A 25,548-nucleotide genomic window follows, 5' to 3' on the forward strand; every position below is an offset into this window, starting at 1 on the left:
CCTTACTACTTGATTGGGTTAGGTTGTGAGAGTTGATAGATCCTGGATGCTGATTGGTTGATATGAGGGCGTTGTGGGACAACCACTCCCGCAACATACCATGACGTATTGGATATTTATTAAATCATTATTTATTGAAGTTCATGTCTCATCATCATTGATTCGCTGCAAGCTAACGTGCCAATGATTTGTTTAGCATAGCAACGTCGAAGGATTAGAATGAAAAGACTGGATCAAAACATGAAAAAGTAACTAATGCTGCGTTTGGATCGTATTTCAATAAGAGCACGATGGTAAATTCCGTCACCGTAGACGGGACTTGCAACCAGAGTTTAAATATCTAAACTTTTGCCGTGTGCCATATCATTATTTTCTACCGGATGTTGTTTAGCAGTGATTTGTTTACTAAAATTACCATAGCAACGCATACCAACGTGCTGGCTTACTTTTGCGGTCACCCGCTTTCTTTTTTAATACATTTAAAAAAAAATAAAAAACAATGCCGACTGGTATGACCGTTTTTGCGTCCCTCTTCTAAGGCAGCATAACGACCAGCCAGCCCACTTGTAATTATTTTTTAATATTCGATGAGGGTTGTTGACGTCAACCGCCTGTAACTCAATGGAGAGAGATGCTACGAGCCTCATGTCATGAACAGCCATCTCAAGACAACTCAAAGTTCCCGGGATGTCACGTGTCCTACTTATATCAGTACAATCGTAACAAATGAAGCATTATATTATATCAAATAAACCTCATGTAGCAAATAAGACATTCATAGTTTTGTTTAGCAAATTCGACACTCATTGACCTCCATTCTAAAAAACAAAATACGCCACCTGCTGGAGGGAGACAGATTTTCAGCCGAGTTGGGCCTCTTCCTCTCTGGGAAAACCAAAGTTTTGACAGGAACTACATTCCAAAATGGGGAAGGTACAGGTAAGTTGCTAGCTAATGAATTTAACAGTTTTCCTAATTTACAAGTGATTTGACAATCACAAGGGTGATTTGACAATTTTTCCAGGCGGTCTTTTGATTGCATCATTTTGTTCACCAGGTAAGCTTGATGTGAAGCCAAGCTAGCTAACACTGCTAGCTAGCTAGCAAGCTGGAGGTTTAGATTTCCACGATATTGTTATCCCATGTACTGTGCATGTGAGTATGATTATTGTGTTTTATTTCTGTCGTTCAAATGCATACTTCAAAAGAGGGCTTATTTTATGCGAACCTACTTTAACACCGGGATAGCAGTGCTAGTTAGCTAATGAGCTAACGTTAACTACCTAACAAGTAAGTTAGGTTCAAAATGGGGATGTTTGTGGGTCAACTCACTCTTTGCCAACATCAAGCTTGTTCTCCAAGAATAACCGCTATTGCCCGCAATAGATCTCCTTCAAGACAGCATGTCAGATTATATTCATTCATTATTTTCAGGTAGCTAACTGGGATAACCGACTCGCTCAGCGTTGGACAAAGCTCATTGTTTACATGTAAGGCCACAGTATCTTTAATTCCAACGACCCGGTTATTGGCAAGGGTCTGCTCTCCGCATCTCGTCCCTTCTTGTTGTGATAAATAGATGCAGCACAGTGTTATTCAGAATACACACAGCTAACTAGTAGATGGTGATTATCACAGAATTACAGCAATATAAATGCTTAATAACAAAACTGTTGTGTGGCTCATGTCTGACCTTACCAATTTGTTGTTAACATCATGTGGCTACTTGCATTTGGGAGGACTGTTGTTGCTGAACAGCCGTGTCTCATTCATGAGTGTGCATCTGTTACATATTTATAATCAAGTGTTTTGTCTAGTCATCATCCCTCCTCACTCCTTGGTCTCTTATGTTTGGGTTGCAGGTCGGCCAGGGAAGGGATTTGATGGTAGGCCTGCAAGCGTGGTGACCAGTTATACAGGCAGTACAGTAGGCCAGGATGACAGAGAACCAGACTCCTGGACATAAACCACGGTAAGGGCAAATCAATTCTTCTGCATTTAAGTTTCCAGGCACACAACATTGTCTAACCTCTTTATCCATTTTCTCTTTCAGAAAGAAGAAAAACAAGGAATCTCACAATGCAGGTGAGATATTGTTGTTGTAGTTTGGCGTTTTCTGTCATTTCCCAGCATTTCCTGGGAGTGACTCACTAAGTTTTTATGTTTGTTTTGTTTGGTTGTCATTAAGTTGAGAGACAGCGAAAAGAGAAGATCAATGCTGGAATTAACCGTATTGGGGACCTTCTACCATGTTCCCAGGCACTGAAGCAGGTAACACAGGCTGCGTTTAGACAGGCAGCCCAATTCTGATATTCTTTTTCACTAATTGGTCTATTGACCAATCAGATCAGCATTTAAAAATCCTGTGCTTTTCAGCGGTCTAAGGCACTGCATCGCAGTGCTAGAGGCGTCACTACATACCCTGGTTCGATCCTGAGTTGTATCACAACCGGCCGTGATCAGGAGTCCCATAGGGTGGCACACAATTGGCCCAGCATCATTAGGGTTAAGGAAAGGTTTGGCTGGGTTATGCCGTCATTGTAAATAAGAATTTGCTCTTAACTGACTTGCCTAGTTAAATAAAGGTTAAATTAAAAGATCTGATCTGAAAAGATCTTATGTGATTGGTCAAAAGACCAATTAGTGCAAAACAGATCATAATTGGCCTGTCTGTGTAAACACAGCCACACACACACACCTTTGTGTGTTTTTGCACCGAACCATAGAACTTACGGGCTCGGTTCTTTTCCCAAGGTGTGATATTTATCCTTTGGTCTGAGGCTGTAGCTCCTGGTGATATCCTGCTGTATGTGTTTGTCTTGTGTCAGTCTCCATGTAAAACCCATGCTGACATCCCCTTCGTCTTTAGAGTAAGAACATGATCCTTGACCAGGCCTACCTTTACATAAGTGAGCTGCAGAAACAAAACGACGCCATGCTTCTCGAAGGGGGAGAACGAGTACAAGGTGAGAGAGTTTGTGTCCTTCACAATAAGTATGGTGTGACAGTGCATTTTCCTATTTGTTTGCTTGCATTTTACAGTGTTTGATCGTACACGTCTAGTTGTGCCAGTCTGTCTACATACAGTTTGAACCTACCTGTGTGAGGTACTGATAATATATGCCATTTAGCAGATGCTTTTATCCGAAGCCGTTTTTGCGTACATTTTACATACAGGTGTTTGAGAGTCTGTGTTGACTACCACTCATCCTTGTTGTCTCCAATCCCTGCAGTTGAGGAGATCCGGCGGCTGCGGCGTCAGCTGGACGAGCTGCGGAGGGAGAGCGGCCATTACATTGAGTTGCTCAAAGCCCACGACATCAACTTCCTGGACGACCCCACCGTCCACTGGAAGGGAAAGCTGCGCTGTGCAAAGGTCGCCAAAGTAACGCCCACTCACCAGCTCCCCAAAGGAATTATTGTCTACTCCAATGGGAATGTGATATGCCCAGCAGGGAAGGAACCTAGTCCAGCTTCCGATCTGGGGAAGCAACCAGTCGAGGCTGGGATTGTTCAGTCGTCTTGTGACATCACAGCAGGGGTTAGGGTGAACAGGGCTCTTCAGCACGTCAGTGTCCCTTCCTCTACCCCTCCGCTCCTCCCTAGGGCATCCCTGGCCCATATAGTGTCTACACCTGGCATCAAGCTGGTGGAACGGTGTGTAGAAGAGGTACCTTTAGCCCCCAAACTACCCCCCTCTGTGTCCTACATCACCCTCCAGGGTATCTGCCCTCTCCCCACGGTCACTGCAGCCTTGCCCCAGCCTGCCACCCCAGCACCTAGTCTCACCGTTGCAGCCAGTCTGGCCACCCCACTCCCGCTCCATCCTGTCCCCAGCTTTACAGCCCTTCCCCAGGTCATAACCACCCAGAACGCTGCCATCAGGACTATGAGCTATACAACTCTCAACAGCAGCCCAACCGTCCTTGGGGTCAGTGCAGCAGGGAGCACACAGACCACCTGGACTACCTTACAGCTGGCTGGGAACACAGTGCAACCTGTCTGCCAGTCACTCCCCACCCCAGAGACTAGCACCTCTGGGCAGCAGAGTATCCAACAGATTGTGGGCACTAAACTATCAGTTCAACCCATTCATATTCAAATGAGGCCACAGGTACCCATAAAGCCCCAGGCACCCATCACTGCCCATATCCAAGCCCAGCCTTCCATCCAGAGGACACCCCAGCTACGGCCAGCTATCCTGGCCCAGCACCAGCCCCAGCCAGTCGTGGCTTCCCAGCCACACTGTACTGTCCTCCCTCAGTCAGCCATAATGCCCCAGCCTGCTGTGGTAGCCCACTCAACTATGATGTCACAACCTCAACCTGCTGTACTACAACAGGCAACAGTCCCCTCCCATCCACACACTGTCCTCATGACTCAACCCCAACCAGCTATGGTTCCTCAGGTCCAGGCTCAAGCCCACCCCCAAGCAGCTGATAGGCCCCTACTCCAGAACATGCAGGTATTGCAAATGAACCCTACTGGGACAGCAGTTGCTGGGGTAACGACTCCCCAGAACACTAACAACGCGAGTGTTGTCATCCTACAGCAGGCCAATCCCTGCTCAGCCCAGTCGGTTGTCAGGGATGACTTAACCAATCAGACGCCTTGTCAGCACATCGTCATCATCCAGGCCTCCAATCAGCCTCCACCTGCACCTCCTCAGAACCCTCAGGTTGGCATGGTGCCCGCGGCAGCACCCAATCAGATTGTCGCTACCAGCTCCACAATTTCCACCACTGGGCAACAGATCTTTGGGGGTAAACAGTTGGTTCACATTCTACCCCGTCCCGTCCCTCAAACCCAGACACCCCAAGTCCCCCCGGTTCCCCCGAACCCTCAGACCATCACTGTGAACGGGCAGGTGTTTGCCCTGCAGCCCATGAAGACCTCTGAAAAGTCAGGCTGTAAGGGTGGCCAGAGCAGTCTCCAGCTGATCCAGCCCAGCACCGCTGAGGAGCCCAGCACCGCTGAGGAGCCCACCACCAACATGACTCTGCACACCCTGGGAGCCCTCAGCAGTCTCAACCAGAGCATCTCACAGGGCATGCCGCCGTGCATCTCCACCCAAAGTAACGTCCAGCGGACCCTAGCCTCACCGTTCTACTCTATAGTGCCACAGCAGAAGCCATCTTCTGTCCCCATTTTAGCAGCTCCACACAGTTCCCCCGTCAGGCAGATCCAGATCCCCAGTGTGACTCCACACAGACCAGGGCTGGCGATGGGTACAGGGAAGGCCTTGTGGAGACAGCCTGGCACAACCTCAGTGCCCAGACCTAAGAGGGCCACCACCAAGAGGACCAAGTTAGTGAGGAAGAAGGAGCCCAAACAGGGACGGCCTGTCACCATCGCAGCGAAGCCAGTGGCTTTAACAGGGGACCGTCTGGAACAAGAGGTCACTGTGCCTCAGGGAATCCCATCCTCTGTTGCTGTGACAGTTCAGCCAAAGCCACTTCCTGTCAGCGCTACAGTTAACACACCCACAGTTAGTAGTAGTGAGACTTCAACACAGACCAGACCTGTTGTGCTTAGTATCAACTCTACACTGTCCTCTCCTGAAGGTAGTGTGACTACTAGTTCATATAGTGGACCAACTGTCTCCAGTGAATGCACCACACAGAGTAAAACCTCTGTGGCAAGTGTCACTCCGTGTATAGCAGCAGTTAGTAGTAGTAGTAGTAATAGTATTATTAGCTCCACACAGAGTGAACTCGTTATCACTAGTGTTGTGAGTCTAGCTACTGTCACTTCTGCAGCAGATAAGCCTACAGTCACTTCTACTGTTTCTTCTCAGAGTAAACAACCTGCGGTTGCCGTTAGTGACAGCTCCACTCACCTCAGTCCTACAGCCAGTTCATCTGTTTCTTCTCAGAGTAAACAACCTGCGGTCGCCGTTAGTGACAGCTCCACTCACCTCAGTCCTACAGCCAGTTCATCTGTTTCTTCTCAGAGTAAACAACCTGCGGTCGCCGTTAGTGACAGCTCCACTCACCTCAGTCCTACAGCCAGTTCATCTGTTTCTTCTCAGAGTAAACAACCTGCGGTCGCCGTTAGTGACAGCTCCACTCACCTCAGTCCTACAGCCAGTTCATCTGTTTCTTCTCAGAGTAAACAACCTGCGGTCGCCGTTAGTGACAGCTCCACTCACCTCAGACCTACAGCCAGTTCATCTGTTTCTTCTCAGAGTAAACAACCTGCGGTCGCCGTTAGTGACAGCTCCACTCACCTCAGACCTACAGCCAGTTCATCTGTTTCTTCTCAGAGTAAACAACCTGCGGTTGCCGTTAGTGACAGCTCCACTCACCTCAGTCCTACAGCCAGTTCATCTGTTTCTTCTCAGAGTAAACAACCTGCGGTTGCCGTTAGTGACAGCTCCACTCACCTCAGACCTACAGCCAGTTCATCTGTTTCTTCTCAGAGTAAACAACCTGCGGTCGCCGTTAGTGACAGCTCCACTCACCTCAGACCTACAGTCACACAGAACAGACAGCCGGTCACTACTACTATCAGCACTGTGCAAACTAGATCAGCTACCACTAATGGCAGTTCTAGACAGAGCAGATCTATAGTGACCGGTGCCTGTTCCACAGAGACTAGGTCTACGGGTGTGATGTCTTCAGCAGCATGTCAACCCTCAGTCAGCACTGTAAACTCAATAGGAAGTAGACCAGTGGTGTCTCTCCAGTCTGCTCAGCTCACTTCGTCATCACAGGGTCAGGCCAACAGCCAGGAGTCTCAGCCTACAACCCAGGGCCAGTCCCAGCCCGTGACTTCTCCTTCGGGCCCCTCCACTCCAACCCCCTGCTCCGGTGCCCTGTCTTTTGCCTCACCCTCTGTAACAGTGCCCATGACCATGCCATCAGAATACAGGAAATGGGTCCCCTATAACAGACCCTCGACCCAGCAAATGACCCTGCCCACTTCCACACCATCCCATCATGCTGAGCTGAAAGTGACAGCGGTGTCAGGCAGGGAGAAGGAGCCTCAGGGAGAGGGCCACCCCAGCGCAGCGATGGAGAAAGCGAGCGTGAGGAGTGATGCTGCTCCCTCTAGAATGGACTACACTCTCCCACAGCAGGTGTACACGCTAGACCACGACCCCTTGGATCAGCCTCCGGCTCCTAACAGACAGACTGACTCGCCCATGTCTGGTGGCGCAGGTGGTGGAAGGGGCTTCTCTGTGGCGTCTATGCTTCCCACAGGCCACAGTGTCAGTTCCTCGCCAGGTCATTTTGGACCGTTTACTTTTGCCACCGAGCAGGCTGATATCCTGGCTATGTTGGAGCAGGACAGTCCTGGGAGGAGGTTGGGGGGCTGCACCGTGGACACCTCCACCTCAACAAACACCCCAACACCTGCATGGGAACCCAACTCCAAGTCCCAGCAAGCCTCCAACAGCAAAGAGAGGGGTGCTGGACAACAGACAAAGCTCACCAAACAGATGGAGACTCAAGTGGCTAAACAGGTGTCTGTTAGGGGCCAGGCTGGAGATGTAGCAGGCAGTGGAACCTGCGCAGTCAGACATCCACAGAACATCTCCTTCTCCCAGTCCCATTCTCACCCCCAGATCCAGGCCCAGTCTGGTACTTCTGGCACCCTCAGCGTCAACAACCTGATCCGGCCCAGCTCCAGCCAGCAGCAGGCCTACCCAGGCTCCCTCAGTCTGGCTGGGCAGCTGGGCTCAGTCCCATCCCCTGCAGGGAACTCAGCCCATGTTTCCCAAACCTCCACCCCTGGCCTTCCTCCCTTCTCAGGCTCAGTCCAGCTGAACGAGTACGCCCCCCTGATGAGGCCCCAGGTGGGGGTGTGTGAGCCGCGATACATCAAGGACTTGTCCAAGCGGCCAGCTCAGGACGATGTGATACTGTCCAGCAGTAACAAGCGACAGAAGACCTGCTCGTCGGCCTCTAACGTGGGCCGCATGGAGGTCAAACCCCTGGACCACAGCCAGATGATGGTACCCCAGCTACCCCCTACCTCCTCATCCATCATGACCAGGATCAACCCTGATGGAGTGGGTACCCTGTTCTCGGGCAACACCTTCAAGAATACAATGCTCCGACCCGCCGAGAGCCACTGCACCCCCCAGCTGCCCACACAGGAACACAAGCAACCAGGTGTGCTCCACCTGCCCCATGGCCACCCCCAGCATGGTGCACCCCAGCCAGGCCAACACCTCGGGGGGAACCCCTACCTGAAGCAGCAGCAGCAACAGGAGCACCAGAGGTACCAGCTCCAGCACCACCTGACCCAGCCTGACCCTGCACAGCTCCACAGCCTCCACCAGAGGGCGCTGCAGCAGGTCCAGAAGAAGCGGGGGCTGGTTGGAGGGGGTCAGAAACAACACCACCAGGAGAAGGGAGGAGTTCAGCAGCACCAGCATCAACAGTCACAACAATCACATCAACAACAACCTCAAACACACCAGCAGCAACAGTCACAACAACAGCACCAACAGCAAACACAACAACAGCACCAACCACAAGCCCTGTCACAGCAGCAACATCTACAACAACACCCTCAACAGCAGCACCAGCAGCAGAGCTCCCACTCCAGACACCAGCACCTCCAGCAGCAACAGATCCAGCAGCAACACTTTGGGTCGCATCACCAGGAGAAGAGCTGTGAGGCCCAGCCAGGACCAGCAGGACCCAGAGGTCACCACAGCAACCACCTGGCCCAGGAACACCTCAAGGTACAGGAACTACTGAGGCTGTGTTGAATACATAATGATTTTATTATCTTGTTTTGTGGCTCTGAGTATACATTATAAACATGGGCACGCCCTCCATTAGGATGATTTAGAATGAATTCTGTTTTCTGTATGTTTTTATCCATTATTTTCTTCTCTCCTCTTTCCCTTCCCTTCAGTCTGATCAGGACCACAGCACCATGCAGAGGCTGATGAGCTCTAGAAACCTGGAGCAGCACCTGACCTCCCAGCCCAGCAACCTGGCCTCCCAGCCCCCCGACCTGGGCTGTGCCCCCCCGCGCCAGGATCACCACCGGGTCTCCAGCTACTCTGCAGAGGCCCTCATTGGGAAGGGCTCGTCTAGTGATGAGCAGCAGCGCATGGTGCTCCATCTACAGGCCACCCGCGGTACTACACAGGAACAGCCAAACCTACGGGGATACCTGGACACACCCAGAGTGAAGGGCAACGTCACACACAACCCTCAGAGCCGCCTGCCCCCAGACCACCCAGGTTCTGCAGACGTCCAGAGGGTCTCTGAGTGTCCTCCGTTTAAAACAGGGGGGCATCAGCTGGGGGGCTTTGAGGACATGACACCTAAATCAGGTCCCTCCTCTCAGAGAGGCCAGCAGGGGGGTTTCAGGATGAACCCGGGGCCTCCAGGGGATGGGCGAACCCGTGGGGGGTACAGTGGACCCCATCCTGGGACGCAGGGGGTGCAGATTGGTGCTCCAGGTCTTACCCGGGACCAGGAAGGATGTCATCAGAGTTTTATGCAGAGTCTCCTGGAGCAGACCGACCACCAGAGGGCAGTCCAGTGCTGTCCTCCGGTCAGTATGGAGTACGGCTGTGTGCCTGGCAACTTGGCAGGGGACATGCAGGCTAAAGCATCCAGCCACAGTGTTCCTCCCCCTCAGAAGGCCCTAGCTATGAGGCTTGGGGAGGGCAACAAGGGCCACATTCCTCATGGTAGTGGGAACATGGGCACTCACCCAGGGGTACGGACAGGCCTCCCCCACCCTCTTACCCCCCACAGCAGCTCTGAGCCAGGCCGCACGACAGCCTCCTCCAAACCGCCCACCGCAGTCAGCCAGCGCTCCCGCCAAATCACCCAGGAGTCCCAGAGCGGGAAGCTGAGGCCTGGGGAGCGACCACGGTCAGGCAGCCTGAGACCTGGGAACCCCTTTGAGCCTGACGTCCACCTGCTGGGTCGACCACAGTCAGGGAGTGAGGTGCGGCGCAGCAGTATTGTTCGCTTTATGGCAGACAGTGCCCAGGTCGCCGGGGACAACAACCTGGTGCCTGACCAACACCTGGCCCAGAACTTTGGCTTCTCCTTCATGCCGGATGGAGGAATGAACCTCCCTCCTATCAACGCCAACTCTACTTTCATCCCCCCTGTTAGCCAGACCAACTCCTCCCGCCCCTCGGCCCTGCTCCCCGTAGAGCCGCAGAACACCTTACCCTCCTTCTACCCCTCCTACCCCCCTGCCGCCCACCCCAGCCTGGCCAGCGACATCCCCATCCAGTACTTCTCCAACCAGATGTTCACCAGCCCCAGCGCCGACAAGAGCAGTTCTGCCCCCCTCAACAACCGCTTCGGCTCCATCCTGTCTCCCCCGCGCCCCGTAGGGTTCGCCCAGGCCAGCTTCCCCCTACTCTCAGACATGCCCCCTATGCCCATCAGCAACCCCTCTGGCATCACCCCACACCTGTCCAACTTCAGCCTCACTTCGCTGTTCCCTGAGATCGCCACGGCGATGCAGCCTGATGGTTCTGCCATGCCAATGTCCCCTTTGCTGTCCCTCTCCAACAATTCCTCTGCAGACTCAGGCAAGCAGCCCAACCGCCTCGCCCACAACATCAGCCATATCCTGGGGCATGATGGGAGCTCTGCCGTGTAGGTGAGGGGACTTAAGGTGTTGTCGTGCCAACGTGGCAGATTCCATTTCAGATTGAACATTTTGAGTTGTATTACGTGGAGTAATGTCATGCCATGGCCAATTGAATTGACAGGATTTCAACTCTTCTGTTTGGATTCAAGCGGGTGGAAGGGCTGGGGATCTTTTCTGTTGGTCAGCTGAATGGTTTTTGTCATATTATTTATGGTTAGTGTTATACTTTAACTTCCTGGCAGTTCTATTGATACCCTAACATGGCAGCAGATGCCCTAGTTACTGAAGTCATAGCATTTCACTGATCAGGCACTCCTATGACTCTAGGATGGGGGAAATTAAGCTTGTAAACCATATGGTTTGCAAATAGGTTTGACGTGATGACTTACCTGCTAGTAAAATTATATGAAGAGTTTTGTACTTTCATTGACTAACTTCCGAAAGAGGATCCATTTGAAAAACGTGCACAAAATTCTCAAAGTTAAATTTAACTTAATCAGGGTGTATAGTACAGAATTTATGAGATGTTTTGTAAATAAGTTTCTTATGATAATTGTTAGTTTGATATGTGTGTATCTGTAAATAAATAAAGTTGATTATTAACGTTTTTTTATTGATTAGAACTTTGTCTGTAAATGTCCAGTTGTCGTCACCAGTTTCCCTTCCTAAATAGTCACAGTACTGTAGGGGCCTTCAGTTGGTTGAAGGACAAATCGAGTGAGGGATGAATCTGAAATGGAATCTTTGCGATTACACCTACTTATTTCCATTCTGTACAAACCGCAAACCATTTAACAGGGTTAAAAGGAAACACAAAAACAACCAAGGAAATGTCACTATAAGCTTTATTTACATGCAATAGTGCTTCTGCCTGTGTACCCATGATGTCTACACACATAAAGATGGGTTATAGATTCAGGAACTCCTTCATTTTGATCTCAGACGCCTTGTGGGGAAGGCTAATACTGATGCACCTAGCTGTGAGGGTAGAATAATACTGACACACCAGTCAGATTCCCTCACAAGGCACAGTCGTTTGGAATAGTGGCCAGCATAAACAGTAAACAGACTGTCATTTCTGTCTAAAATAAAATGGAGCAGATAAAACTTCCAGAATCTTTCCCATTCAGTGATAAGAAAAAAAATCATGCTCCCAAAAATAAATAACTATACAATATATAAATCTCTGTACTGTAAAAATAACAAAAGGCAGAATGCTTTGAAGTTGCATATGTTCGTTAATACTTTGTTAATGATGAAAAATGCATAATATTTCTCAGTTATTTCTATACAAAACAGAAGACGTTGAGAATCGCACCATTATAACAACACTGAACAGGTTTGAAGTGGGAGTACATACAGAACACTGCATCACAACAACATACACGAGGGCTGTGTCCAATGTGCATTATCATTGAGCATATTCAGGTAGTACCTCGTCCAAATGCTTGCTCTCCATTCGCCTCTACCGAGCAGCACAACCCTGTCCATTGGTCTTTTATTTCCAGCTGAGGATAGTATAATAACCAGATGTCTGAGTTGTAGAAAATGTGAATTCTACAGGAAATGACTGAGGAGACTGGTAGATGTGCTGCTGATGCCTGGTCAGAGAAACAGTGGAATGGTACTTCTCTCTATCCTGTAGTATCTCATCCACATTCTGTTGAAGATTTCATTTGTGACTTAAATCAGCACCAGGATTGGAATCACATTCAAATACTCCTCCTTCCTCAAGAAATGCAGACATTAATATATACGAACACAGATCTGTCTTTATAACACAGAGTAGGATTACAACGTGATAACAAACTCCCTTTTGTCCTGGTTGTAGCGACAGGACCCACAGATATGTCTTTCAATATGAACATAGCCTTGTACACAGCATAAAACAATGTTTTTGTATGTACAAAAGCATAAATATATAAATATCTGTGAGATACAAAAATAAATACTTTTTGTTTTCTGTTTTTCTGATAGCGTTTTTTCAAGCGTCCGTTTAATCTGACGTCCCTTGTTCTACCGGCGGTGTTTCACTCAGGAGGGTGTTCACTTCCTGGAGTGGAAGTGCATCTTGGGATTCTGCCGTTGTAGCTGCTGAGGTTGTCGCCTTGGAGTTCTCCTCCTCCAGTGATAGCAGAGGAGAGGGAGAGCAGGGTAGGTCTACACAGACAGAGGGGACTAAAATACATGTTTATCTAAAATGGTCATTTGAAATCTGCAGTGGGCATAACACATTCATTGCTCCTTAAGCATGAGGTAAATGCATAAGTTGCATAATGTTAAAGTTTTGTGAGAACGGACTTATACCTTGATTGATGTCCTTCTCCCTTATGATATCCCCATTGTAAAAACGGGCGTTCCCCGTCAGGACCTGACTGCTGATTGGCTGTTCTGAGGTGTTGAGTAGTTGGAGGGTGGAGTCATTGGGCAGAAAGCAGTGATCTTCTCTGTCTCCATGATGCTCAGGCTCACTGATAGAGGAGGGACATGTTTGGGTGAGAATGCTTCTATACACACGTGTACATACACACACAGAGAGACGGACCGACTGACTGAAATTGAGGATGTGAGAACAGTCCTGTACCTACCTGTTAGAGTAGTGGTAGACTGGGACGTGTCCGTTTGACATGGTCTGTGCTAGTAGCGTGCCACACTCCATATCATACTCCACATCCTCCTGCAACAGGAACAAGAGACATCAGTTAGACTTCTGTTATTCATGTAAAACAATGTGCCCAAAACTGATATGCTCCCAACAGGGATTTATCGGTGAGATGCACCAGACACGAACTTGGAGAGCTTAGGTTCCCAATGGGGACGGAACTCAGTCTGACCTGATGTAGTCCTGGCAGGCAGTGTGTGGGTCGATGGTGTTTCCCGTTGGAGGTGTACAGTCCGATGGGTGGGTAGACGGCGTGCGGTGGGGGCAAGTGGGGGTCCAGGGGGCAATGCCCGACCAGTGCCAGGCCCTGCAGGGGCACCATGGTGTACTGGCAGGAGGAGACAGGGGACGCCACAGCTGGGAAACACAGGTCTGACATTTCCTCTGGAGGGGAGAAAACACAAGTACCGTTGTTAGACATGGAAGGACTTCCAGGGATTAGTCCATTCAAAATGGTGGGATTAGTCAGTTACATTTTAGTCATTTAGTAGATGCTCTTATCCAGAGCGACTTACAGTTAGTGCATTCATCTTAAGATAGCTTCAATACATCTGACAAACACATATTACAGTTATAGTCAGTACATTTTTCCTCAATAAAGTAGCTATCAGCAAAGTCATAAAGGGGGAATTATACTTTTTTGTACTTTTACCCCTTTTCCTCCCCAATTGGTAGTTACAGTCTTGTCCCATTGCTGCAACTCCCCTCGGGAGAGGCAAAGGTCAAGAGCCATCTGTCCAAGCCACACTGCTTCTTGACACACTGCTCGCTTAACCCGGAAGCCAGCCAAATCATGTGTCGGAGAAAACACTGTCCAACTGGTGACCGAAGTCACCTCGCAGGTGCCCAGCCCGCCACAAGAACCCGATGGGACAAGGACATCCCCGCTAGCCAAACCCTCCCCCAACCCCGATGACGCTGGGCCAAATGTGCGCCGCCTCATGGGTCTCCCGGTCATGGCCGGCTGTGACACAGCTTGGGATCAAACCCGGGGCTGTAGTGACTCCTCAAGCACTGCGATGCAGTGCCTTAGACCGCTGCGCCACTCAGGAGGCCTCAGGAGGGGGAATATTTGAGATACTCTGAGTTCAAACAACTACAGTTGTTTTTGGGACTAAATCGAACTTGATCCAACTACTACTACCACCACCCTCCTCCTCCTCATCATCCTCATCACTACTCACTCTCTTTGGCCCAGGCTCTCCACAGGCAGAAGGGGATGAAGGCTACAATGATGAACACGAGGGCCCCCAGGACCACGCCCACTATGAGGTAGGGGAGGTCGCTGGGGCGGGGCGCAGGCCCCCCGGAGTGCTCTGGTCTCTGGGACGACGTCTCCGACGGGGAGGGCCGCTGGTTCAGACGAGCTGGGGCAGGGAGGGGTTCATTTAGTTGATGTAACATTTATTACAGTCAGGCTATCAAATGTATTCCTTTTTAGCGTTTCTCTGTAAGAGTACACGTGTGAATGAGATGGCTATACAGGTAGAGACAGAGATCTGCTCACCTTTAGTTTCTAAAATAACCACGTTGCCAAACTCGCTCTCTCCCCCCTCGTTGAAGCTCTGCATCTTGATGTCGTAGGCCGTCTCAGGCTGCAGGTCAGTGATAGAGTGCCAGTAGCGGTCACCCTCCACCACGTCCTTCTTATAGTCACTGTCGTTGTCACTGTCTGTCGGCCGGTAGAAGATGTAGAAACCGTAGACAGGGGTGTTGTTGACGGCAGTGTACTGTGGTGAGAAAATATGAAAGATTGAATATTAACAAAATTATTGGAATTAGAGTTTTCAGCATACATATAAGATGACAACACAAACATAAAGGACACACAGCCTGTTCCACTCACCGTCCATTTGAGGATGATGGTGGTCTCGTTGATGGCTTCATTATAAGTGATGTATGGTCCGTCTACAGGGCGTTCGTTGGGCCTGCCACCACCCAACACCGTGTAGGCCTTAGAGGGGACACTGGGGGGGCTGGCGCCAATCACATTCACCGCCAACACACGGAACTTATAGGACATGCCTACAGGGAAACAGAAAACACACGGGTTAAAATAACCAAACAAACCTCTGTCTTTCTCTGGCCACACTAATGGTGACCAGATGGTAACCATGTTGATTACTTAGTCATTATTCAAATAGGTATGATTATGATGATTACTAAAACAGTAATGTTGATGATAATCAGTCGTGCTAATGATGAGGATGATGAGGATGACGATGGTGATGATGGTGATGAAGATCACCTTTCTCCAGGCCAGTGATCTCCACAGACAGTCGTTGGGGGGGGATGTTAGTGACGGCCTCCTCCCACTCCCCCCCTCCCTTCCCTTTCAGCTTCTTAAACTCCACCCGGAACGACTGGATGGGGAAACCACGGTTACCGCGCGGGATCCACGTTACGTACGCAGACGTCTCTGTCGCCGTGGAGATGGTGGGCTTATCAGGGGCCTCGGGAGCTGTGGAAAAGTGATAAAGTTAAACGGACATCAAATCTATTATTGGTCCATATTAATGCACACATAACCACACTGACACAAGGACAGACTCACTCTCAATAACACTAAAGCCAAAACACTCACAGACACAAGCAGGTAACGTAAACAACGTACAAAGACTTACTGTGAGCTCATCCTTTAGTGTTAAAAGTGAAAGAGAGATCAAGACAGATCACATGTTAGTACAGAGTAGAAAAGTGAGGGGGTTAACAGTTAGTCAAACAGTTTAATAATAACTCTGTCAGGATGTTAGAAACAGCTGAAAGGGCTATTAAGAGTTGTAACTGTGGTCCATCTATGTTCCAACCATACTGGACAGTAGGAGAGGGGGAGGGGACTTACGAGAGAGGCGAGGTGATGGTACTGCAGGTGTTTTAGGGGGCTCGTTCTGTCCCCCTGGACCCCTACGTCCTGTTGGCACGGAAACAAGAGTATTAGCAAAAAGACACAAATACCGGGGAATGCGTCAACACGGGGGCATTTCTGATAATAATTTTGATGAATAAATAAATCGATAGGTAAATAAATGTACCTTTGCCTGTCCTGAAGGTCATCATGGCCGGTTGTCCCAGGCCAGCACAGTTCTTAGCAGACATCTCCACCTCGTACAGACTGGCTGGCTGCAGCTTGGCCAGGGTCAGCTTGTGGAGAGACCCAGATATACAGCTGCTGGTCCACTCACCTGGAGGGTCCTCAATCTGATGGAGAGAAGAGAGGAGGCATCAGTTCGTTTGTGAGGACATGTAAAGATATGTCGTTGTAGGCAACTTTATAATATCTATTTAATTTTCTTTCATTTTTATTAGTTGTACTATTTAAATATTGATTACTGCACTGTTGGGTAGAGCATGCGAGTTAACCATTTCACTGTACTTATGGATGTGACGACAAAACTTGAACTTAAAATGTAGTTGTAGACAAATATAAATCTACACTGAATAAGCATAACAGTGTGTGTATTAGTACATGTGGGTTCATAACTAGCCTTTACCTTTCTGTACTTGACGATGTACTCCACCACAGCAGAACCTCCATCGTGGCGAGGTTTCCAGGTCAGATCATAGAAGTCGGCCTTGACGGTCCTGGGCTGGCTGAGAATGACAGGGGCCTCTGCCACAGAGATCTGCCCAGTTAGCCCAGAGCAGTCCAGGGTCAGCACGCTACCCGTGGCCCCGGGCTTCACTGGCACCTGCTCCCACAGCACCTTGTCTGGGCTCAGGGGACGCAGGTTGGACGGCAGCTTCCCTGACCGCGACGGGTTACTGGTTGGCAAGGTGACCAGTCTGGCAGCGGCCTGCGAGCTGCCCACGCCGTTCTCAGCCATGCACTGGTACAGGCCATCGTCCTGTGGGCCCACGTTGATGACACGCAGCACGCGGGCAGACAGGCGGTGGCGTGGCGACGTGGCCAGGGGGCGGGCGTTGTGGAGCCATACGACAGAGGGGGTGGGTTTACCCCTGGCCTGGCAGCTGAAGCGTACGTTCTCCCCCCACATCACCTCCTGTTGCTGGACCTCTACGGTCACCTGGGGAGGCTCTACAGAGACAGAGAGAGAGATGGTTAGTTTGTGTGTTGTGAGTATAATGTAAGGTAATGTCTAGCATATATGCTTGAATAATGGCTGATTGTGAGTGTCTGTATGGTTGTGTGGGAGTGAGTTTGATTAAGTCTTAATTAAGTATGTCTGTATGGTGTGTGTGTGTGTGTGTGTGTGTGTGTGTGTGTGTGTGTGAGTCAGTGCCGTGCAGAGACAGGCCAAGCCAGTCAGTTGATGGTTGGCTGGTCATGAAGAGGCAGAATTCATTATCCCTTCAGCAGCCCTCACACTTTAATTAGTGCCAGCTGCTACGAGACGAGCACACAACCCAAACTCACAGTGAATCACTGTAAAAATATTCATCCAGTCCTGCTATGAGAGCTCTGCCTCCACACACACTCTAAATAACACAACCCTTCACTTTTATGTCTCCCAACAACGCTCTGCCAAGCTCACACACACACAGCGCCCACTATTCTCTCGCTTTGCCAAACGGGAGTCAGTCTAATCATCAAGTCTCTCCTTACGGAAACCCCGTTGAATGGAGTGACTCCATAAAGCCACGTTAACCCCACCTCACTGCTGCAGTAACTCTGTTTCAGACCCTTTTACAACGTGTAATATGTGTCATCACACAGGGCCTTCAGAGGAACAGGAACCTGCAAACCTCCATAACACCTCATCTTAGTATCATCCTACTGAACCCAAAGTTCGGCCCAACTCACCGAACACCAGCACGTCATACAGCACTGTAGCGGCGCTCTCCGATCCGATGCCGTTGTCAGCGTGACACGCATACGTCCCAGAGTCGCCCTCGCCCGCCGAGTCAATCAGCAGGTTGCTGAGCAGAAAGCGCGTGTTGTTATGGAAACGCAGGTCCTGGCCGTCCTTGGCCCATGTGACCTGCGGGGTGGGAATGCCACTGGCCACACACTCCAGAACCAGACGCTGTCCCTTAGTGACCATGATGGAGCGAGACACTGGGGGGTAGATGATATGGGCCGCCTCTGATGTTGAACCTAGAGGGGGGGGAGGAGAGGGAGGGGGGAGGGATGGGTTGTTTATCAATGAAGTCTGACTGGCCTTGTTCTAATCTTATTAAGAGGTATTTCAATGTTACAAATCACATCACTTTGTCATGATCATAATGAAGGTTTGGTCATGTTTGGTCGTGTTTGGTCATGGTGACTCACGGCGTATGCGCAGGCGGTCAGTGGAGGTGGATGTCTTGACTTCCTGTGTGACAGGGTTGTAAGCAGCACACTTGTAAGGCCCCTCGTCGTCCAGAGTGGCGTTGGCTATCTGCAGGTTCCCTGATGGCATGATCAGGTAGTTCCCTGTTCACAGACAGACAGAGGGAGTTTTTTAAACATTGAGGCTACACTGGGTAGGTACTGGATAGTGGTAGGCCAACACAATTACAACTGATCCGAGAGACAATTCTGTCACTGTAATCCTTGGGCATAGACAGGGCAAGCCATATACAGTAAGCTCCAAAAGTATTGGGACAGTGACCCATTTTTTGTTGTTTTGGCTCTGTACTCCAGCACTTTGGATTTGAAATTATACAATGACTATGAGGTTAAAGTGCCGACTGTCAGCTTTAATATGGGGGTATTTTCATCCATATCAGGTGAACGGTTTAGAAAATGCAGCATTTTTTCTACATAGTCCCCCCATTTTAGGCGACCAAAAGTATTGGGACAAATTCAAAAAAAAGAATAAAGTTTAGTATTTGGTCCCATATGCATAGCGTGTGATGACTGCATCAAGCTTGTGACTACACATTTGTTGGATGCATTTTCTGTTTGTTTTGGTTGTGTTTCAGATTATTTTGTGCCCAATAGAAATGAATGGTAAATAATGTATTGGGTTATTTTGGAGTCACTTTTATTGTAAATAAGAATAGGATAGGTAAACACTTCTACATTAATGTGGATGCTACCATGATTATGGATAATCCTGAATGAATTGTGAATAATAATGAGTTGTCATACCCCTTCCAAAAATGCTAACCTCCCCTGTTATTGTAATAGTGAGAGGTTAGCATGTCTTGGGGGTATGATATTTGTGCGTCTGTAACTTTCTCACTCATCATTATTCACGATTCATTATCCGTAACCATGGTAGCATACACATTAATGTAGAAGTGTTTAGAAACATATTATATTCTTATTAAGAATAAAAGTAACTTGAGTAACCTGAGCAGGTTTAACCATCAAAGCCGGGACCAAGAGACTGAAAAACAGCTTCTATCTCAAGGCCATCAGACTGTTAAATAGCCATTACTATCCGGCCTCCACCCAGTACCCTGCCCTGAACTTAGTCACTGTCACTATCCGGCCTCCACCCAGTACCCGGCCCTGAACTTAGTCACTGTCACTATCCGGCCTCCACCCAGTACCCTGCCCTGAACTTAGTCACTGTCACTATCCGGCCTCCACCCAGTACCCTGCCCTGAACTTAGTCACTGTCACTATCCGGCCTCCACCCAGTACCCTGCCCTGAACTTAGTCACTGTCACTATCCGGCCTCCACCCAGTACCCTGCCCTGAACTTAGTCACTGTCACTATCCGGCCTCCACCCAGTACCCTGCCCTGAACTTAGTCACTGTCACTATCCGGCCTCCACCCAGTACCCTGCCCTGAACTTAGTCACTGTCACTATCCGGCCTCCACCCAGTACCCGGCCCTGAACTTAGTCACTGTCACTATCCGGCCTCCACCCAGTACCCGGCCCTGAACTTAGTCACTGTCACTATCCGGCCTCCACAGTACCCAGCCCTGAACTTAGTCACTGTCACTAGCCGGACTCCACCCAGTACCCTGCTCTGAACTTAGTCACTGTCACTATCAGGCCTCCACCCAGTACCCAGCCCTGAACTTAGTCACTGTCACTATCCGGCCTCCACCCAGTACCCTGCCCTGAACTTAGTCACTGTCACTATCCGGCCTCCACCCAGTACCCTGCCCTGAACTTAGTCACTGTCACTAACCGGCCTCCACCCAGTACCCGGCCCTGAACTTAGTCACTGTCACTAACCGGCCTCCACCCAGTACCCTGCCCTGAACTTAGTCACTGTCACTATCAGACCTCCACCCAGTACCCAGCCCTGAACTTAGTCACTGTCACTATCAGGCCTCCACCCAGTACCCTGCCCTGAACTTAGTCACTGTCACTAGCCTGGTACCACCCAGTTACTCATTCCTGCACCTTAGATGCTGCTGCCCTATGTACATAGACATGGAATCACTGGTCACTTTAATAATGTTTACATACTATTTTACCCATTTCATATGTATATACTATATTCTAGTCAAGGCCATCCTATTCAACTATTGCTGTACATATACTATTCTATCCTACATAATCTTCAGGTATACTACATATTCTATCCACATACTGTCCACAATGTCTATTCATCCCATAACATATATACACTACATGACCAAAAGTATGTGGACACCTGCTCGTCGAACATCTCATTCTAAAATCATGGGCATTAATATGGAGTTGGTCCCCCCCTTTGCTGCTATAACAGCCTCCACTCTTCTGGGAAGGCTTTCCACTAGATGTTGGAACAGGGTCTTGCTTCCATTCAGCCACGAGCATCAGTGAGATCGGGCACTGATGTTGGGTGATTAGGCCTGGCTCGCAGTCGGCATTCCAATTCATCCCAAAGGTTTTCGATGGGGTTGAGGTTAGGGCTCAGTGCAGGCCAGTCAAGTTCTTCCACACCGATCTCGACAAACCATTTCTTTATGGACCTCGCTTTGTGCACGGGGGCACTAAGTTGGAAGCACAGAATCATCTAGAATGTCATTGTATGCTGTAGCGTTAACATTTCCCTTTACTGGAACTAAGGGGCCTAGCCCATACCATGAAAACCAACCCCATACCATTATTCCTCCTCCACCAAACTTTACAGTTGGCACTACGCATTGGGTCAGGTAGCGTTCTCCTGGCATCCGCCAAACCCAGATTCGTCCATCTGACTGCCAGATGGTGAAGTGTGATTCGTCACTCCAGAAAACGCGTTTCCACTGCTACAGAGTCCAATGACGGTGAGCTTTACACCACTCCAGCCGACACTTGGCATTGCTCATGGTGATCTTAGGCTTGTGTGCAGCTACTCGGCCATGGAAACCCATTTCATGAAGCTCCCGACGAACAGTTATTGTGCTGACGTGCTTCCAGAGGCAGTTTGGAACTCGTAGTGAGTGTTGCAACCGAGGACAGACGATTTTTGCACGCTAGGTGCTTCAGCACGCGGCGGTCCTGTTTTGTAAGCTTGTGTGGCCTACCACTTCACGGCTGAGCTGTTGTTACTCCTAGACATTTCCCCTTCACAATAACATCACTTACAGTTGACCGGGGCAGCTCTAGCAGGGCAGAAATTTGACGAACTGACTTGTTGGATAGGTGACATCCTATGACGGTGCCACGTTGAAAGTCACTGAGCTCTTCAGTACGGGCCATTCTACTGTCAATGATGGTCTATGGAAATTGCATGGCAGTGTGTTCAACTTTATACACCTGTCAGCAACGGGTGTGGCTGAAATAGCCGAATCCACTAAGTTGAAGAGGTTTCCATATGTATATATATATATATATATATATATAGATATATATATATATATATAGATATATATATATATATATATATATATACACACACACACTACTGGTCAAAAGTTTTAGAACACCTGCTCATTCAAGGGTTTTTCTTTATTGTTACTATTTTCTACATTGTAGAATAATAGTGAAGACATAAAAACTATGAAATAACACATAAGGAATCATGTAGTAACCAAAAAAGTGTTTAACAAATCAAAATATATTTTATATTTGAGATTCTTCAAATTGCCACCCTTTGCCTTGATGACAGCTTTGCACACTCTTGGCTTTTCCAACAGTCTTGAAGGAGTTCCCACATGCTGAGCACTTGTTGGCTGCTTTTCCTTCACTCTGCGGTCCGACTCATCCCAAACCATCTCAATTGGGTTGAGGTCGGGTGATTATGGAGGCCAGGTCATCTGATGCAGCACTCCATCACTCTCCTTGGTCAAATAGCCCTTACACAGCCTGGAGTTCTGTTGGGTCATTGTCCTGTTGAAAAACAAATGATAGTCCCACTAAGCGCAAACCAGATGGTGTATCGCTGCAGAATGCTGTGGTAGCCATGCTGGTTAAGTATGTCTTGAATTCTAAATAAATCACAGACAGTGTCACCAGCAAAGCACCATCACACCTCCTCCTCCATGCTTCATGGTGGAAACCACACATGCGGAGATCATCCGTTCACCTACTCTGCATCTCACAAAGACACGGCGGTTGGAACCAAAAATCTCAAATTTGGACTCATCAGACCAAAGGACAGATTTCCACCGGTCTAATGTCCATTGCTCATGTTTCTTGGCCCAAGCAAGTCTCTTCTTCTTATTGGTGTCCTTTAGTAGTGGTTTCTTTGCAGCAATTCGACCATGAAGGCCTGATTCACGCAGTCTCCTCTGAACAGTTGATGTTGAGATGTGTCTGTTGCTTGAACTCTGTGAAGAATTTATTTGGGCTGCAATTTCTGAGGCTGGTAACTCTAATGAATTTATCCTCTGCAGCAGAGGTAACTCTGGGTCTTCCATTCCTGTGGTGGTCTTCATGAGAGCCAGTTTCATCATAGCACTTGATGATTTTTGAGACGGCACTTGAAGAAACTTTCAAAGTACATGAAATCTTCTGTATTGACTGACCTTCATGTATTAAATTAATGATGGACTGTCTTTTCTCTTTGCTTATTTGAGCTGTTCTTGCCATAATATGGACTTGGTCTTTTACCAAATAGGGCTATCTTCTGTATACCACCCCTACCTTGTCACACAACACAACTGATTGGCTCAAACACATTAATAATGAAATAAATTTCACAAATGACCTTTTAACAAGGCACACCTGTTAATTGAAATGCATTCCAGGTGACTCATGAAGCTGGTTGAGAGAATGCCAAGAGTGTACAAAGCTGTCATCAAGGCAAAGGGTGGCTACTTTGTTTAACACTTTTTTGGTTACGACATGATTCCATATGTGTTATTTCAGTTTTGATGTCTTCGCTATTATTATACAATGTTTAAAATAATGAAAATAAATAAAATCCTTGAATGAGTAGGTGTCCAAACTTTTGACTGGTACCCTATATGTATTTATTTACACTCCGGACTCCAACATTGCTCATACTAATATTTCTATATTTCTTAATTCCATTCTTTTACTTTTTGATTTGTGTATTGTTGTGTATTGTTAGATACTACTACACTGTTGGAGCTAGGAACACAAGCATTTTGCTACACCCGCAATAACATCTGCTAAATATGTGTATGCGACCAATAAAATGTGATTTGATTTGATTTAGGCCTACAGCAGTCTTTCAACAACAGAGTGCACTGTCAGCACCAGCCACACGGTGGTGTCCTGGAGCCTCACGGAGAGACAGCCAGTGAACTCTCCTCAAAGTGGTTTTCCTTTCCCTCTCTCTCTGTAAGCCACACATCCCCTCCTGAGGCTCCCAGCCATCTACATATCAGCCACAGAGAGGGCCTTTTTCTCTCAAATAACTCAAGAAATAAATGGTTGCAAAATAAACAAGAGTATTCCCATGTTTCAACATTACCCAGATAATTGCCTTATCTGCAGTTTAATGATGGGCCAGATAGCTAGGATAGATACAGCATTCCAGTAATCCAGGGAAAGATATAGTGAAAGAGAGAGAGAGGGAAAATACTAATGAGAGGGGACAAAGAGAGAGATAAAGAGAGGGGGAGCGAAAGAGAGAGAGAATGCCAAAGAGAGAGAAAAAGTATGAATTACAGTAGAGTACGAGGAGAGAGATTGCTTGAGGGAGGAAGTGAGAGGGGGATAGAATGCAAACTAGACAGGGAAAGAGAATAGGCCTGTAACGGAATGATGGATCCATACCCTTGGAGGTCTCGAGCCACTCCTGTTTGACACTGTAGCGGACCTGGGCCTTAGGCTGGCTCTCAGGGAGGTGACATACGATCACAGCCGTGTTCCCCTCATCCACCTCAATGTCCTGCTGGTCGTCTTGTTCAAAGTCACGCAACTCTGAGATACAGGGAGGACAAGAAAGAGGTCAGGAGAGACACTAACACACACAGATACACATAAACATGTCTCACCATGGAGCCTACCCTGTCGGAGCACCACAGAAGCTCTCCCATAAACACAATTGCGGAATATACACACATTTGCTTCCTCAACCCAGCCAGCCTGTGTAAGTGTTCCAGTCTGTAGTCCATCAATCTGGAGCAGGATGACAACACAATAACTATAAAATGGGAAGATGGGAACTATCTAAAATGGGCATTCCAATTCAAGGCAATATTCTATAACAGTGCAAATGGACCAGTCCAGCGGCCATATTGGGCTGTACCATTCTAGACTGTTTGATTAATTCTACTTCTATGAATAGAGCATGTGTGTGTGTCAGAGCAGAGCTGAGCAGGGGGCTGACTGTGGGACAGAGACTGAGGGCCTGCCTGGTTAGTGGTTGGTTACTGTGGGACAGAGACTGAGGACCTGCCTGGTTAGTGGTTGGTTACTGTGGGACAGAGACTGAGGACCTGCCTGGTTAGTGGTTGGTTACTGTGGGACAGAGACTGAGGACCTGACTGGTTAGTGGTTGGTTACTGTGGGACAGAGACTGAGGGCCTGACTGGTTAGTGGTTGGTTACTGTGGGACAGAGACTGAGGGCCTGACTGGTTAGTGGTTGGTTACTGTGGGACAGAGACTGAGGGCCTGACTGGTTAGTGGTTGGTTACTGTGGGACAGAGACTGAGGGCCTGACTGGTTAGTGGTTGGTTACTGTGGGACAGAGACTGAGGGCCTGACTGGTTAGTGGTTGGTTACTGTGGGACAGAGACTGAGGGCCTGCCTGGTTAGTGGTTGGTTACTGTGGGACAGAGACTGAGGGCCTGCCTGGTTAGTGATTGGTTACTGTGGGACAGAGACTGGGGGCCTGACTGGTTAGTGGTTGGTTACTGTGGGAAACTGGAGAAGGATTACTGGAGGTCCTTGTGCTCCCACTCTGTCCTGCAGACACACAGTCTGCACAGCACAGACACTGGGCTGACCTGTAACCCCTCACCCCCCTCAGAGGGGGCCGCAGGGGCTGGACCAGGGGTCAGAGGTGAGCGGTGCCTGCCTCTAGAGTTTCAGGGAAAGAACAACCCGTTTGGATTGGGAGGAA

The 25,548-nt window shown here is 48.7% G+C and overlaps 2 protein-coding genes across 6 annotated transcripts in view; one reads left to right on the forward strand and one right to left on the reverse strand.

The window, feature by feature from the left end:
• The first annotated feature begins 26 nt into the window (after positions 1-26).
• On the forward strand, positions 27-11,198 carry LOC115195478 (basic helix-loop-helix domain-containing protein USF3). 4 transcript variants are annotated; one of them, XM_029755358.1, is made up of 9 exons: positions 27-939; positions 1,058-1,155; positions 1,435-1,490; positions 1,863-1,972; positions 2,054-2,085; positions 2,189-2,271; positions 2,870-2,966; positions 3,234-8,698; positions 8,875-11,198. In XM_029755358.1, the coding sequence occupies exons 4-9, from the start codon at positions 1,938-1,940 to the stop codon at positions 10,597-10,599; spliced, it is 7,437 nt and encodes a 2,478-aa protein (XP_029611218.1). In that variant the 5' UTR covers positions 27-939; positions 1,058-1,155; positions 1,435-1,490; positions 1,863-1,937; the 3' UTR covers positions 10,600-11,198. The 4 variants fall into 4 exon arrangements, with proteins under 4 accessions (XP_029611218.1, XP_029611221.1, XP_029611219.1 ...); XM_029755361.1 differs by lacking the exon at positions 1,435-1,490; XM_029755359.1 differs by lacking the exon at positions 1,058-1,155.
• A 219-nt stretch (positions 11,199-11,417) lies between these two features.
• LOC115195479 (brother of CDO) overlaps positions 11,418-25,548 on the reverse strand; it is a 44,817-nt gene continuing 30,686 nt past the window's right edge. Inside the window, exons 4-17 of one of the 2 annotated variants that reach the window (XM_029755363.1) lie at positions 24,257-24,403; positions 18,483-18,626; positions 18,015-18,308; positions 16,744-17,288; positions 16,285-16,450; positions 16,095-16,163; positions 15,501-15,713; positions 15,099-15,277; positions 14,760-14,982; positions 14,437-14,619; positions 13,425-13,636; positions 13,179-13,267; positions 12,898-13,061; positions 11,418-12,750 (exon numbers count right to left, since the gene is read on the reverse strand). In XM_029755363.1, the coding sequence (XP_029611223.1) occupies positions 12,587-12,750; positions 12,898-13,061; positions 13,179-13,267; positions 13,425-13,636; positions 14,437-14,619; positions 14,760-14,982; positions 15,099-15,277; positions 15,501-15,713; positions 16,095-16,163; positions 16,285-16,450; positions 16,744-17,288; positions 18,015-18,308; positions 18,483-18,626; positions 24,257-24,403 (2,792 nt within the window). In that variant the 3' untranslated portion in view covers positions 11,418-12,586. Of the gene's footprint in view, positions 12,769-12,897; positions 13,062-13,178; positions 13,268-13,424; positions 13,637-14,436; positions 14,620-14,759; positions 14,983-15,098; positions 15,278-15,500; positions 15,714-16,094; positions 16,164-16,284; positions 16,451-16,743; positions 17,289-18,014; positions 18,309-18,482; positions 18,627-24,256; positions 24,404-25,548 lie in introns of both variants that reach the window. The other variant, XM_029755362.1, reaches the window with a different exon arrangement.

This window comes from Salmo trutta, chromosome 6, assembly GCF_901001165.1.
Source record: "Salmo trutta chromosome 6, fSalTru1.1, whole genome shotgun sequence".
In the NCBI taxonomy this organism is placed as follows: Eukaryota; Metazoa; Chordata; class Actinopteri; order Salmoniformes; family Salmonidae; genus Salmo; species Salmo trutta.